Source organism: Corvus cornix, unplaced genomic scaffold (genome assembly GCF_000738735.6).
Source record: "Corvus cornix cornix isolate S_Up_H32 unplaced genomic scaffold, ASM73873v5 scaffold16, whole genome shotgun sequence".
Taxonomy (NCBI): domain Eukaryota; kingdom Metazoa; phylum Chordata; class Aves; order Passeriformes; family Corvidae; genus Corvus; species Corvus cornix.
Window position 1 is genome coordinate 301 of NW_024108684.1, and position 14,346 is coordinate 14,646.

The 14,346-nt window shown below is 60.9% G+C and overlaps 3 protein-coding genes, 1 long non-coding RNA gene and 1 other non-coding gene across 5 annotated transcripts; 2 read left to right on the forward strand and 3 right to left on the reverse strand.

The window, feature by feature from the left end:
* Positions 1-899: 899 nt before the first annotated feature.
* Positions 900-2,381, reverse strand: LSM2 (LSM2 homolog, U6 small nuclear RNA and mRNA degradation associated). The gene is made up of 5 exons (XM_039572505.1): positions 2,331-2,381; positions 1,883-1,950; positions 1,524-1,554; positions 1,380-1,439; positions 900-1,141 (listed from the first exon to the last, which is right to left on the reverse strand). Exons 1-5 carry the CDS (start codon positions 2,331-2,333, stop codon positions 1,016-1,018), a joined length of 288 nt encoding a protein of 95 aa, XP_039428439.1. The 5' UTR covers positions 2,334-2,381; the 3' UTR covers positions 900-1,015.
* An 893-nt stretch (positions 2,382-3,274) lies between these two features.
* LOC120412155 lies at positions 3,275-5,107 on the forward strand. The gene is made up of 3 exons (XR_005604773.1): positions 3,275-3,354; positions 4,228-4,311; positions 4,631-5,107. It is a non-coding gene; the product is annotated as an uncharacterized LOC120412155 (long non-coding RNA).
* Positions 5,108-6,482: 1,375 nt separating this feature from the next.
* Positions 6,483-9,453, forward strand: LOC120412140 (zinc finger protein 497-like). Its single transcript, XM_039572479.1, has 6 exons — positions 6,483-6,497; positions 7,173-7,233; positions 7,405-7,545; positions 8,164-8,310; positions 8,377-8,952; positions 9,005-9,453. Exons 1-6 carry the CDS (start codon positions 6,483-6,485, stop codon positions 9,328-9,330), a joined length of 1,266 nt encoding a protein of 421 aa, XP_039428413.1. The 3' UTR covers positions 9,331-9,453.
* A 665-nt stretch (positions 9,454-10,118) lies between these two features.
* Positions 10,119-10,200, reverse strand: TRNAL-AAG. The gene has a single exon. It is a non-coding gene; the product is annotated as a tRNA-Leu (tRNA).
* A 210-nt stretch (positions 10,201-10,410) lies between these two features.
* LOC104696178 lies at positions 10,411-14,339 on the reverse strand. The gene is made up of 12 exons (XM_039572502.1): positions 14,242-14,339; positions 13,926-13,946; positions 13,692-13,712; positions 13,590-13,610; positions 13,206-13,226; positions 13,076-13,096; positions 12,768-12,788; positions 12,660-12,680; positions 12,528-12,548; positions 12,335-12,355; positions 12,217-12,237; positions 10,411-11,849 (listed from the first exon to the last, which is right to left on the reverse strand). Exons 2-12 carry the CDS (start codon positions 13,936-13,938, stop codon positions 11,338-11,340), a joined length of 714 nt encoding a protein of 237 aa, XP_039428436.1. The 5' UTR covers positions 13,939-13,946; positions 14,242-14,339; the 3' UTR covers positions 10,411-11,337.
* Positions 14,340-14,346: the final 7 nt, after the last annotated feature.

Genomic DNA, 14,346 nt, shown 5'->3' on the forward strand with positions numbered 1-14,346 from the left:
GCCGCACCAGGGCGGCCTCGGGGGGGGCCGTGCCGCGCAGCCGGGGGGGGCTCAGGAAGAGCGCGGCGGCGCCGGGGCCCAGCAGGGCCCCCCGGGGGTGCGCAGCGCGGGCAGCGCGGGGGTCCCGGCCGCGGGGACCCCCCCGGGCACCCGCTCCACGCGCGGCGGGGGGCCCGGCCCGAAGCGGGCGGCGATCAGCACCCGGCGGGCGGCGGCGTCGGCGGGGGGGGCGGCAGCAGCAGCACCGGAGGGGCGGCCATGGCTGGGGGGACAAAACGGGGGGGGGGCTGGCGGTCACCGGGGGCGTCAGGGCTGCAGGTGGGGGGGCCGGGAAGCGGTGCCGGGCGGTGTTTAGGGGTTCTGGGAAGTGCTTGGGGGTCCCGGGGGGTGTTCGGGGGGTGCCGAGTGGGTTCCGGGGGTCCCGGGGGAGGCTTAGGGCCGTGGGCGGGGGGGCCGTGCTGTGGGGAGCGCCGGGGGCCGGTGCCGGTGCAGGGGTCTCGGGGAGCACCTGGGGGGCACCGAGGGAGAATGGGGGGTCCCGGGGGGGGGGGGGGAAATCTCCGGGGGTCACGTGGCCTCCCCGCCTCCCCCGGTACCTGAGGCGGCCGCGGCGGGAGGAGACACGTGGGGCGGCGCGCGCGGCGCATGCGCAGAGCCCCGCCCATCTCGGCCCCGCCATTGGCTGGCGCTCGCTGGCGTGGGCGGAACTTCCGGTGCCACCGAGCGTCCCGGAGCGAGCGCCGCACCCGCCGCGCTCTGCGCCCCCCAGCGGCCCGGCGGTGCAAACCCTCCGCGACCCCGAAAAATGGGGGGTGGGAGATACCCAAAACCACCCCAAAATCACCTCAAAAGCACCCAAAAATCAACCCCCAGCCGACCGGGAGAGCCACACACATGGAGAACAGGGCAGGGGGCGGGCATTTATTGGGGTTGTGGAAATGGGCCGTGGGACTCCCTTGAATTTTGGGGCGTCCCCTCGGATTTGGGGAGGGGTCCCCCCGGATTTGGGGGAGGGTCACTGCTTCTGCTGCAGCGCCTCCTTGCGCGCCGCGTCCTGCAGCAGCTGTGTGTCCACCTCGTCGGCCGGGAGCTGGACATAGCGAACCACGGAGCCGCGGATGAAGCAGTTCTTGACTGAAAGCTGGGGGGGGGCGGGGAGCAGAGACCCCCTGAGACCCCCGAATTCCCTGAGACCCCCCCCTCCGATCCCCTGAACTCACCGAGACCCTCCCAAAATCACTGAGATTCCCCCTGAGACCCCCAGACCCCTCCAGACCCCCTCTGCCCCACCCAGAACCCCCTTAGGCCCTCCCAGACTCCCCCAGACCCCCCCCGGCCCCCCGGACACCCCCCGAGCCCCCGGACCCCAGACCCCTCACCATGTGCGGGTACTTCTCGGGGTCGGTGACGCTGATGTCGGTCAGTTTGATGTTCAGGTACTGGGGGGGGGAGCAGGGGGGGTCAGAGGCCTCTCCAAAGCCCCTCCAGAGCCCCCCGGGGCCCCCCCGGGGACCCCCACTCACCTGATCGACGGAGTGCAGGGTCCCGCAGATGCTGGGGAGAGACACGGCGGGGTTTGGGGGGACCCTGGGAGTTTTGGGGGGTCCAGGGGGGTCCAGGGGGGGTTTGGTGGGGGCGTTGGGAGGGGGATGCACGGGGGGCTGGGGGGTCTCTATGGGGTCCCCGGGGGGGATATGGGGGGCTTATGGGGGTCTATGGGGGGCTTTGGGGTACCGGGGGGGTTCCTGAGGATGCCCATGGGGGGGTCCCGGGGAGTTTTATGGAGGGTCTGGAGGAGTCCCTGGGGGTCCGTTCGGGGGGGGTCTGTGGGGGTCTCTATGGGGTCCCGGGGGGTTCTGGGGGTCCCGAGCCTCCCCCTCACCTCAGGTCGTTCTTGAGCTCCACGACCACGTCCTTCCCCACCAGGGACTTGAAGAAGGAGTAGAACAGCTGGGGGGGGGGACAGGGGGGGTCAGGGGGGCTTTGGGGGGGGTCACGGGGGGGCTCGGGGGTCCTGGGGGGGGGTCCTGGAGTCCGGAGGGGTCGGGGAGCGGCACGGGGCGATCAGAGGAGGAGCATTGTGGGGGGGGTGCGGGGTGGGGAGGACAGGAGGGCCGGGGCGTCCCGGCGACACGCGGGGGACACAGCGGGGTCCCGGGGGGGACACGAGAGGGTGGCGGTGGCCGCGGGGCGGCTCAGGGGGGTCCCGGGGCGGGCCAGGGGGTTCAGGAGGGGTCGAGGGGGACACGGGGGGTGCTCGGGAGGATCGCGAGTCGAGGGGGGGGCGCGGGGGGGCCCCGAAACCCCCCCGGCACCGGGACCCCGCTCACCATCGCCGCCCGCCGGAGCGCGCCACGCAGGCCCCGCCCCCTTCCGCCGCCACCGGGGCCCCGCCCCCGCCCGCCCCCGCCCAATCCCCGCCCGCGCTCCCCGCAGGCCCCGCCCCCCGCGCGATCCCCGCCCAATCCCCGCCCGCGCTCCCCGCGGGCCCCGCCCCCCGCGCGATCCCCGCCCAATCCCCGCCCGCGCTCCCCGCAGGCCCCGCCCCCGCCCCGCAGCGGGTCCCGCCCACTCACCGGGGCCACGCCCACCCGGTGGAAAACCACGCCCCCGCGGGGGTGGCGGGAAATGACTCACCCGCCCCCGCTCCGGGTCAAAGGTCACGGGGACAGCAGGGACACGGGGGTCCCGTGACCCGAGTGACCACAGTGACCCTCCTGTAACTCCCCTGTGGCCCCCCTCAGGGAGCCCCGCAATGACCCCAGTGACCCCCGGTGGCCCCCCTGTCACCCTTCTGTGATCCCCCGGGACTCCCCAGTGACACCCTGAGACCCCCTGGGACCTCCCAGCCCCTGTCCCTTTGTCCCCCTGTGTCCCCCAATGTCCCCTGTCCCAAGAGCTCCATGTGCCCTCTCTGTCCCCATGTCCCCTCCCAGCATCCCCATGTCCCCCTGTCCCCAAATCCCCACATCCCCCTGTCTCCCCATGTCCCCCTGCCCTCCGTGTCCCCAAGTCCCCCCCAGTGTCCCCAAGTCCCCGCAGTGTCCTAATGTTCCCCCACATGTTCACGTATCTCCGTGTCCCCAAGTCCCCCCAGTGTCCCCAACCCCCCCCCATGTCCCCCACGTGTCCCCTGTCCCCGTGTCGGTCCCGTGTCCCCTCCCCAGCCACCCCCACCCACGCGGGGCCGGGTGGGGACCGGGAGAACCGGCCCCACTGCCGGTGATGGCACCGGCCCCGTCACCGACCTGTCACCGACCTGTCACCTGCCCCTGTCACCTGCCCCTGTCACCTCCCCGGCTGCGGGGATTTAAGGGCGGCCCCAGGGCCACCCCGGCACCGACGGAGCTGCCGGTGAGTGGGGACGGGGACCGGGGACAGCAGGGACAGAATGGGGACAGGGAGGGGACCGGTGGGGGGAGGACAGGGACACTGGGATGGGACGGGAACAGGATGGGGACATCGGGACAGGGTTGGGCACAGGGATATTGGGATGGGGACAGGATGGGGGACATTGGGAGGGGGATGGAGACAGGACAGGGACAGGGTTGGGGACACGGGGACAGGTCAGGGGCATTGGTATGGGGACAGGGATGGGGACATGAATGGGACAAGGGGAAAGGTCGGGGACAGGGACATGGGGACACAGGGCTGGGGACAGGTCAGGGACGTTGGGAACGTGGGGGTGGGGACACACGGACAGGGTGGGGACGTGGGGACAGGATGTGGGGACAGGGCTGGGACACGTAAAGGATGTGGGGATGAGGACATGGGGACGGGTGTTGGGGACAGGGACACGGGGACACAGGGATGGGAAGGACGGGGACAGGGATGGCCGACAGGACGAGGGACACTGGGAACAGGGATGGGGATGCAGGGATGGGGACCTACGGGGATGGGGACAGGGAGGGACAGGGAGGGAAGGGGATGGGGAACCAGGGATGGGGACGCAGGGACGGGGACAAGGACGAGGACCAAGGGCATGGACAAGGACAGGGATGGGGATGCAGGGATGGGATGCAGGGACGGGGACAGGAGGGCGACACGGGAATGAGGACGGGACAGGGAGGCGAACACGGGGACAGGGACGGGGGGATAAGGACGGGGACATGGGCAACAGGCAGAACCCAGGGACGGGGGGCAGGACGAGGTGGGGCTGTGTCCCCCCGGCCCTGTCGCCGCTGATGTCCCCGCTGATGTCCCCCCTGATGTCCCCGCTGTCCCCAGGGATGTGTGCTGGTGCCCAGTGTCTGCTGAACCTCCTGCGCTGGGTCTGGGGGGTCATCAGGGGCCTCTGGGGGGGCCACGGAGGTGAGAGGGGGGGCCCATGAGGGGACACTGGGGGGACACCCAGGGAGGAGGGGACAGTGACACGGGAGGACCCCTGGGACCCGCGGGTGGGGGGCACCAAGAGGGCGCCTGGGCAGGGGGGGTGCGGGGGGTGTCCCAGGGAAGGGGGGGGACAATTGGGACCCCCGGGGGAGGGGGAGGCACTCATGGAGGGGGGCGGCCCTGGGGACACGGGGAGGGTCGCGGGAGGAGATGACCGGGGGGGGAATGGGGGGGTCAGGGATCAAGGGCGGGGCTGAGGTCAAAGGTCACCGCTGACCCCCTCTCCCCCCTCCTCCAGCGACCCCCCCGCCCCCCGCGGCCGAGAGGACGGCGATGGTTCCGGGCAAGGAGGACTGAGACCCTCGGGACCCCCCGGGACGCCCCCGGCCCTCCCCGCGCTGAATAAACGCCCTTGAGCCGTGCCCGGCTTTGAGCGATTTTGAGGCTTCCCGGGGTGGGGGGAGACGGGGGTTCGGGATGAAACAAAGATTTAATTAGAAAATTAAATAGAAAAGTCAAAATTAAATAGGAACTGTATAGAAAGTGAAATCAGAGATCAAACAAAAAGTTAAACGAAAATAAAAAGGATATAAACCCGAATAAAGCTAAACGAAAAATAAATAAGAAAGAAACACTAAATAAAAATCCAATAAAATTTATAAAGAAGCGAAAAATAAATAGAGAATTTAATCTGAAAATTAAAGAAAAGATTGAGTTACAAATCAAAGAAGAACGTTAAATACAAAAGTCAAATAAAGGATTCAAACCCTTCAAATACCCCGTAAATGTTTAAATTGTCCCGACACTGAATCCCGACAATTCCCGTGCTGCGCCCGCGGAATTCCCGGCTGGAATCGCCGCTCCCGGACCCTTTGGGGCATTTTGGGGTGGTTTTGGGGCCGGGGGAAGAAAACGACGCCGCAAGCCGGGATAATTCCCCAAATCCCCAACTTTCTGACCTAAACCGGTCCCTGTTCTCCCTCGCCAAGACCTGGGAACACCCCGGGAATCCCGATGGATTTCTCCCCATCCCGATTTTTTCCCCCAGTCCCGATTTATTTTCCCCCATCCCGATTTTTCCCCCCAAATCCCGGGTTTTTCCCCCTCGGGGTAGGAAAGGGTTAAAGTTCCGTGTCCCCCCCTTGTCCCCCCCCGGTCCTCGCTCGGGAACAAAGCCGGGAATGTCCCGGTGGGATTCGCCCCCCCCCCCCCCCCCCCCCCCGCGCGACATTCCCGGGATTTTCGGGGCCGGGGGGGGAATCCCTGAGCTCCCCCCCCGCCTTCTCCCAGCGGGATGGACCCAAACCCGAGGGAATTCATTAAAAATCTCCGCGTTTGTCTCTCGCACTGGGGCAAGCTGGGGGAAAACTGAGGGAAAAACCCAGAATTGGTTTTGGGGGGGGGTTCGGTTGGGATTTTTCCCCCCCCCCGCGCTCGATGGCCCATCGGGAGCGGCTGATGGACCATCGCGACAGGCCCGCGGGCGTCGTTGTCACCTGGGGGAGGTCATTGTCACCTGGGGGAGGTCATTGTCACCTGGCGACAGCGCGGGGGGAGGGAGGGAGGAGTTTTTCCAGCATTCCCCCTTTTTTTTTTAACCCACATTCCCCCTTTTTTTTTTGGCCCGAATTAACCCGTTCTTGTCGAGGATCCGCCCTCCTTTGACCCGAATTCCCCCTTTTTTAATCCAAATTCTCCCTTCCTTGTCCCAAATCCCCCATTTTTGACCTAAATCTCCCTTTAATTTGACCCGAATTCCCCTTTTTTGTCCCAAATCCCCGGCGTTCGTCCCCTCCCGGACCTGGGGGGTCTCCTCCATCCTCGGCGGTCCCTGCACGGCTCCACGACATTCCCACGACATTCCCACGACATTCCCACGATATTCCCACGATATTCCCACGACATTCCCACCTCCCTCCACCGTTCCCGCCTGGACCCACAACTCCCCCTCCCCCCCCAAGCCCACCTTCCCTCGGAGGTGGGGGTCCCAGCGCGGCTGTGACGTAGAGATGACGTCACTCGCCCCCCGAGGCCGCCCCCTCCCCCCCGTCCCCCGGCGCCCGCAGGTCCCGGAGCCTCTCCGGGAGTTCGGGACCCCCCAAAGACCCCCAGATTCCCCCCAAAAAAACCCTCCCAGGGCTCCCCCCGTCATGACCGAGCCGCAGGTAGGGCTGGGGGGAGGGGGGAGCACGTGGGGGGCTGGGGGAGTTGGGGGGGGGCTCCGCATCCCTGAGGTGGAACTTTTTAATTTATTTATTTATTTTCCGTTTTCTTAAGAAAAGTTTTTTTTCCCGGTTTTGGTCTCTTAATTCGGGTTTTAAAAGTTTTCTTAAAATTTTAATTCTCGGTTGCTTCATTTTATTACACTTGATTTTATTCTATTTTACCTTGTTTCATTTTATTTCATTTAGTTTTATTTCATCTTATTTTATTTTGTTTTGTTTTGTTTTATTTTGTTTTACTTAATTTTTTTTCATTTCGGATTAGTTTATCTTGTTTTACTTTATTTCATTTTATCTTTATTTCGTCTCTTTTTATTTTATTCCACTTTATTTCACCTCGTTTAATTTAATTTAATTTTACATAGCTTTCTTTTCTTTCATTTAAATTCATCGGGTTTTTCATTTCGTTTGTGTTTGGGTTTTTAAATTTCATTTCGTACCGGGCGTTGAATTTCCCATTTTTGTCTTTCAACATTTATTTCTACCTCCGCTCTTTATTTTCTTCTCTTTTCAGTTTCGGGGTTTTGGATGCTTTTTGGTTGCCGTTTTTTCTTTTTTCCTTTAAATTTTGGGGTCTTTTGCTCCTTTTTTCACCCTTCCCCCCCCCTCCCTCCCCAGGTGCCCGAGGTGCTCCAGGAGGTCACGGTCACCACCGAGCGCCCCCCCGGCTCCCCGGAAGGTTGGGACCCCCCCAAAAATCTCCCCATGCCTCCATTCCCCTTTACCCCCAAATTCCACCCCCCCCGCCCCCCCATCACACTCTCAAAATCTCACCGAAATGTCCCCAAATCTCCCCCCCGGGGGCTCTGGGGGGCTCCGCTGACCCCCCCCGCTTTCCCCTCCCCCGCAGGAGCCCCCGACTGGGCCCCCCCGGGGGGCGTTTGGGGGGGTCCCGGCCAGGACGAGGAGGAGGAAGAGGAGGAGGAGGAGGAAGAGCGGGCGAGGCCCCTCCTGCGGCTCTGGGGGGCCTGGGGGGGCTCCGGCGCCTCAGGTGAAGGACGGGGAGGCACTGGGGGGCCTGGGGGTGTCAGGGAATTGGGGACACTGGGACGGACTAGAGGGCACTGGGGGGGTCGGGACTGGGGAACTGGGGGGAACTGGGGGGAACTGGTGTGACTGGAGGGGACGGGAACTGGTGTGACCGTGGGCTGGAGGGGGGTGAAGGCAAACCCCTTTTTGGGGTGATTCAGTCCTTTGTTGGGCTCCTCAACCCGTTTTTCGGGGTGATTCGATCTCTTCTGGGGAAGTTTCCAGCCCTTTAGAGCGTTTCAACCCCTTCTCGGGCACCTCGACCCCTTTTTGGGGTGGTTCAGCCCTTTTTTCTGAGGTGATTCAATCTCTTTTGGGGCACTTCAGCCGCTTTTTGGGGCATTTCAATCCCTTTTCGAGCGTTCTGTGGCACTTTAACCCCTTCTGGGAGTGATTCTGCTCTTCCTTTGGGGCACTTCAACCCCTTTTTTGATCGTTTCAAGCCCTTTTTTGGGCTGACCAAACGCCTTTTCACGGCGCTCCCCTCCTGACCCCCGTTCCCAGCCAGCTCTAGACACAAACCCCCTTTTCCTCCCATTTTTTTCCCCTTTTCCCCCCTTTTCTCCCCATCGCCCTTCAGACGACGGGTGGCCGAGCGCTGCCGAGGCCGAGAGCTCCCGCGACGGCTTCGAGGATGCCGAGGACCCCTCGGGGGACGCCCCGGCGGGACCCCCGGACCCGGTCCGCCCACCTGCGAGCTCTGCGGGAAAAGCTTCACCTCGGACTCGTCCCTGAGCCGCCACCTGCGCGCCCACCCGGGCGGGGCCCCCTTCAGCTGCTTCCGCTGCCGCAGCGCCTTCCCCGTGCGGGGCCGCGCTGCGGGAGCACCTGGGCACGCCGTGCCAGCCCCGGCCCCACAAGTGCCGCTCCTGCCCCAAGCGCTTCGCGTCTGCCCGCTCGCTGCAGAAGCACCGGCGCGTCCACCTGGACGGGGCCCTGAGCTGCCCGGACTGCGGCAAGACCCTCATGTCCAAGGCGTCGCTGGTCACCCACCGGCGCATCCACACCGGGGAGCGCCCGTTCGCCTGCCCGGACTGCGGGAAGAGCTTCATGGCCACCAAGTCGCTCAGCAAGCACCGGCAGTCGCAGCACAGCGCCGGCGGCTTCATCTGCACCGACTGCGGCAAGAGCCTCTCGTCGCATCCCGCGCTGGTCACGCACCGGCGCATCCACACCGGGGAGCGGCCCTACGAGTGCCCCGACTGCGGCAAGGGCTTCATGGCCGTCAAATCGCTCAGCAAGCACCGCAAATCCCACCGGGACGGGGCCGCGGGAGCCGCGCCCGCGCCCGTGCCCCGAGTGCCGGCGACAGCGGAGCGGCGCGCCCTGCCCGCACCGCCGGCGGCCCTGGGGACAGCCCCCGAGCGCGGCGCGGGGGTCCCGGCCGCCCCCCCGGCTCCGCTGCGGCCCCTCGGGGACAGCCCCGAGTCCCGGCCGCCCCCCCGGCTCCGCTGAGGCCCCTCAGGTGTCCCCGCCACGCGTGCGAGGACTGCGGGAGGCGTTCCGGGACGGGGCCGCGCTGCGCCGGCACCGGCGCATCCACACCGGGGAGAAGCCGTACGGCTGCAGCGAGTGCGGGAAGAGCTTCCGCGCCAGCTCCAGCCTCGTCATCCACCGGCGCATCCACACCGGCGAGAAGCCGTACCCCTGCTCCCACTGCGCCAAGAGCTTCATGTCCAGATCGTCCCTCATGAAGCACCTCCGGACCCACCTGCGCAAAGAGCTGCCCGAGGGGCCGCGGCCCTGACCGGGCATTCCCGGCGCCGCCGGGTGGGGCCCAGCCCTGGATGTTGGGTGCCGAGCCCCAGGGATCGTTCGGATTTCGGTGCCTGCCTCAGGGACTGATGGACAATCCTGGGTGCCCACCTCAGGATTGATGGAAAATTTGGGTGCCCGCCTCAGGGATCAACGATGGAATTTGGGTGCCCACCTCAGGGATTGATGGAAAAATTTGGGTGCCCACCTCAGGGATCGATGGAATTTTGGTGCCTGTCCCAGGGCTGGAGATGCTCCTGTACATCCAACTCCTCTTTTAGAGGCTAAAAAGCCTTTTTTAGCTTCCCACCACCACAACCATTCCAGTATCCAAAGTGGAGGCACCGGAGGTGGGGGGGGGGGTCTCTGTTCCCCTGAGGGTCACTCCATCTGGATTGTGTTTTTATGGATATGGCGTGTCCCAAAACCCGCGTTTCCTTCCCCAATTTCCCCTGCTCCAAAATGAAGTGAAATAAAGCAGAATTGGGATTTTGGGAAAGTGGGGGTTGTGACTTGATGACTCAGGGTTGGGATGGGAATGTGGGACCCCCATGGGGACAAGCTCCCCCTCTCCAGGAGCCCCATCCTGGGGGCTCCAGAGGGACCCCGGGGTGGGGAGGGGTTGGGACCGTGGGATTGGGGTGAAATTCGCTCATTGTGATGATGCCGAGCCCAGTTTCCCCCCTGGTTCCGTTCCTGGGAATCCCAAAAATAGGGGAGGGAGCCTCCTCCGGATGTGGTGCCCCCTCGCACGCGCTCCAGCTGCGCCCAAAATTCCAGTGGCAGCGGTGGGATTCGAACCCACGCCCCCGCAGGGACTGGAGCCTTAATCCAGCGCCTTGGACCGCTCGGCCACGCTACCCTGGAGGGGCAGGGCAGCGCCCCAGGATCCGACCCAAAATTTGGGAATTCGGGCGAATTCATCAGTGGGGGAGCAAAGGGGGATGGGAGAGGGCAAGGGTCCCCCGGTCCTCCCCAGCCCCCCGGACTCCCGTATTTTGGGTAGGGTCCCTTCCGGCCCCAAATTCCCGAGGTTTCACATCAAAACCAGCTGGAGAAAGGAATCCAAGTCTCAGAGAGTTTCGCAGGGTTTATTTTTGGGAGAGGATCCCGTGGTCACCCCCTGGGGGGACACGGGACACCAGTTCAGGCTTTGCTGGTGGCCACGGATGAGCAGGGAGGGAATGATGAGGGATTCAGCAGGGAACGACACGGATTCAGCAGGGACCCCTGGAAGCGCTGGGAAGGTGGGGATCACGGTGTCTGTCCATCCACAGCAGCCCTGATCCCACCCATGCTCGGCTCAATCCTCCACGAATCCCAGTATTAGAGCTCCCAGTTCCTCACTGGGATCCCCTGGTGCAGTGACCGTGGAGCTCTGGCATTCCTGTCCCCTCCTCTGCTCTTCCCGAGAGCATTCCCGAGAACATTCCTGTCCCAGTCTGAGTCCTTCCCAACAGCATTCCCATCCTGGTCTATGTTCTGTCTCCCTCCTTCCCAGAGCATTCCCACCGCATTCCCCCTCCTTCCCAGAGCATTCCCATCCCATTCTCCCTCCTTCCCAAAGCGTTCCCCATCCCAGTGTCCATCCCAGTTTGTGCCACTGGTGTCCAGATCAAGGTCGGGGCCTCCTCCTGTCCCTCCAACCACCTGCTCCTCCCTGAGCTCTCCATCCCTGGGCAGAATTCCCTGAATTCCGGGGTCACTGGATGAGGGAGAGGGAGCCCAGCTCCCGCAGAACCAGAACCCAGAACCCAGGATGTGCTCCCTGGCTCAGGAATTCCATGGAATCACTGGACGATGGAGATGACCCCCATCTCCAGCCAGGACCAGGGGCTGGACACTCCCCGGCTCAGGATCCCAGCATCACTGGATGCGGGATTCTGGGATCACTGGACAAGGGAACGCCGGGATCACCGGACAACGGAAATCGCCTGCAGCTCCAGCCAGGACCAGGGCTGCAGGCGCTCTCCTGTGAAGGGCTCTGCATTCCACGGCATCACTGGACGATGGAAATCTCTCCCAGCTCCAGCCAGAACCAGGGCCGGACGCGCTCCCCGGCGAAGGCGGTGGCCGGGAAGGCGAACAGGGGTGTCGGGCTGTGCGGCTGTCCCGTCGAAGAAGGCCACGCGGCCCGCCGTCGTAGTCCAGGGCCACTCGCAGGCGCGGGGGACGCGCGGCAGCGGCAGCGGCGTCGGGGGGCTCGTGAGGGCGCGGCCCAGGCCCCCCAAGCGCTGCAGGGCCCAGACGCCGTCCCGGCCCGAAGGCCGGGCCCTGGCGTGGCAACCGACTCCCGGCTGACCCCACGGCGCAGAACGGCCCTCGGCCACGTCCACGGTCCAGGTGTGGCGGCCCGAGGTGAAGCCGGGGTGCCCAGCGCGCAGGGGCCGCGGCCGTGAAGCGCTCGGGGCCCGCCGGGGGCTCGGGGCGCCGTAGGCCCAGCGCGCCCCGAGCCGTCCGGAGACAGCACCAGGCGAGGGTGGGACGTGAGCGGGTCCAGGGTGACCCGGGCTGGGAATTGGGAGGCATTGGGGTGGGGAAAGGGGAGGAAAAGGGGGAAAAGGAGGGGAAGGAGGTGGGGAAAAAGGGGGGGGGGGGGGGGGAAGAAGGGGAGGAAGGAGAGGGGAAAGGAGAGAAGGAAACAGGAAAGGGGAAATGGGGAAAGGGGGGAAAGGGGGAGAAGGGAAAGGGGGGAAAAGGAGAAGAAAGAGGGGAAAGGAGAGGAGGAAGAGGGAGGAAAAATGTCAGGAAAAGAGGGGGAAAAAGAGAAAAAGGAGGAAAGGGGGAAAAAGAGGGATAAAAGGGGATAAAAGAAGATGAAACCAGGCAAAAGTCCCCAGTTCTGCCCCTTTCCATCCTTCTTTCCACAAAGACTCACCCACTTTTTCTTCCTCTTTCCCTAAAACCACACAATTAATAGAGGAATCCTCGGTGACGGCTCCGAGTGGGAGCCAAAGGTTGGGAAGGGAGGGAGGGAAGGAGGGGAAAACACTCACGGTGCTCCTCGAGGCACCACCCTGCCAGGGAGAGCAGGAAATCATCAAATATTGGAAATAAGAGGGGATAAAATAGAATTTAAAAAGTAAAATAGAATAAAACCCAATAAAATAGAAAAAATAAAATTAAAAAAAAAAATAGAATAAAATAGATTAAAATAGAATCAAACCAGCCCCAGGACAGGACACTCACAGATCCTTATTCGGGATTCCTCTGAAAGGAATGAATCAATGAAGAAATTCAGGATAAAAATGCTTCTCTGTATAATTAATTTACGCAATTAATGAAATAGAAGAGTTTTCCCCCAGCAGCCCCAGGACTCACCGAGCTCCGTGTTAAGCTCCGCTGGAAAAGGAGGAAAAGGGAGAACTTCCATGAGGGGCCGCAGGGATCTGACAGAAATTCCCATTTTGGGAGGAACTGGACACTCACCAATTTGTCTGTCCTGTTGTTCTGTGGAAAATTGGACAAAATCCAGGATAATGTTACAGTTGCAGTATTTAAAATATTATCACACATCAAATACCAATAAAATATATACCAATATCTAAATAAAATTTAGAAAACATGAACATAAACTAGAATATTTTAATAAAATCGGTAACAAAATACAAAAATGACAGATTTTGTATTTATAAGCTACAGTAAATACAACCATTAGAACACAACAAATGTGTTATTATTTATAATAAATAATATCTTAAATGTGTAATGATCCATTTTTCCTGAATTTCCCTCACCGAGCGCCTCCGACAGCTCCGCTGGGAAGAGGAAAACCCAAAATTCCTCAGTTTCATGGGGCTCATGATCAGAATGAACCAAAATTCCCAAATTTGTGGAATTTCAGGGTGGGGGAGGGGGCACACGCACCGATCCTGGCGTCTCGATCTCCTGGGATGGGAAAGAAAAGCAGGAAAATTGAAATTATCGCAGAAGAAATCTCCTCTGCTGGTTCCCGCATCCTGGGGGGGAAATCCCGGGATTAGAGTCAGAACCAAATCCTTTCTTTTAAATGAAAATCTCAGATTTCAAATCAACAGCCGTAGTTTTTTAATCCAAATCCCAAGTTTTATATCCACACCCTGAATTTTAATTGAAAATCCCAAATTTTAAATCAAAATCTTTAACTTTTAATCAAAAACTCTGATTTTAATTCCAAAATCTCAAACTTCAATTTAAAAAAAAACCCCTAATTTTAAATCCAAATCCTGCCCTGCTCCTCCCACCCTGGGATTTGGGAATTCTGGGACTCACCCAGCGCTGCCCTGAGCTCCTCTGGGAAACCAAAGGGAAATGGGGTTAATTTGGGATATTTTTTCCTTTCAGCTCCACCCCAGAAATGGGAACTGAACCCACCAAGGTTTTTGTCGACTTCCCCTGGAAACAGGGAAGGAAAAAACAAAGTTAAAATAATTTAAAATTATTTAAAATTATTAGACATGATGCTGGTTATTGTTATTGGTATTATTACTACTACTACTACTATTACGATTCACTTTAAGATTAATTTCTGGCCACGAAAAAACTCAGAAAATGCTCAAAAAAGGGGTTTTTTAAGGGGTTTAAAAGGAAAATTCAATAATTCCATACCAGGATCTTCCATGACTTTGCCTGGAAAGAGGAAAAAACCAGGAATTTCCATTGGGATCAGGTGATTCCCCACATTATCCTCCTCCCCTCCCTTCTTCACCATCAAATACCCAAACTCCCCCATTTCAACCTTAAAACTGGGGAGAAAGGGAAAAAGCAGCTTCTGGCCACGCTGGAAAATGGAGGTATTGGGGAATTTTCAGTAGGGAATTTTGGTGACATTTTTTCCACTGATTTGTTGGGGAAACAGCCCAAGTTCAGCAGGAAAATGGGGAAAAAAAGTGTGGATTTGGTGCTGGAAAAGAGAACGACTCACCCGGTTCTCCCAGTTCTACTGGTTCCTTTTCCTCTTCTTCCTCTTCTTCCTCTTCTTCCTCTTCTTCCTCTTTTTCCTCTTTTTCCTCTTCCTCTTCTTTCTCCT

Excerpts from the sequence above, each read along its gene's own strand:
- LSM2 (XM_039572505.1), bottom strand. Across the intron at positions 1,440-1,523 it reads CCCTGCACTCCGTCGATCAG|TACCTGAACATCAAACTGAC; the intron begins GTGAGTGGGGGT and ends TCCCCCCCCCAG. Across the intron at positions 1,142-1,379 it reads CCGAGAAGTACCCGCACATG|CTTTCAGTCAAGAACTGCTT; the intron begins GTGAGGGGTCTG and ends GCCCCCCCCCAG.
- LOC120412140 (XM_039572479.1), top strand. Across the intron at positions 7,234-7,404 it reads CCCCCCCGGCTCCCCGGAAG|GAGCCCCCGACTGGGCCCCC; the intron begins GTTGGGACCCCC and ends CCTCCCCCGCAG. Across the intron at positions 8,311-8,376 it reads AAAAGCTTCACCTCGGACTC|CGCCTTCCCCGTGCGGGGCC; the intron begins GTCCCTGAGCCG and ends CCGCTGCCGCAG.
- LOC104696178 (XM_039572502.1), bottom strand. Across the intron at positions 13,611-13,691 it reads GGAAGTCGACAAAAACCTTG|AGGAGCTCAGGGCAGCGCTG; the intron begins GTGGGTTCAGTT and ends TTGGTTTCCCAG. Across the intron at positions 11,850-12,216 it reads GAAAGAGGAAGAAAAAGTGG|CCCGGGTCACCCTGGACCCG; the intron begins GTGAGTCTTTGT and ends CCCAATTCCCAG.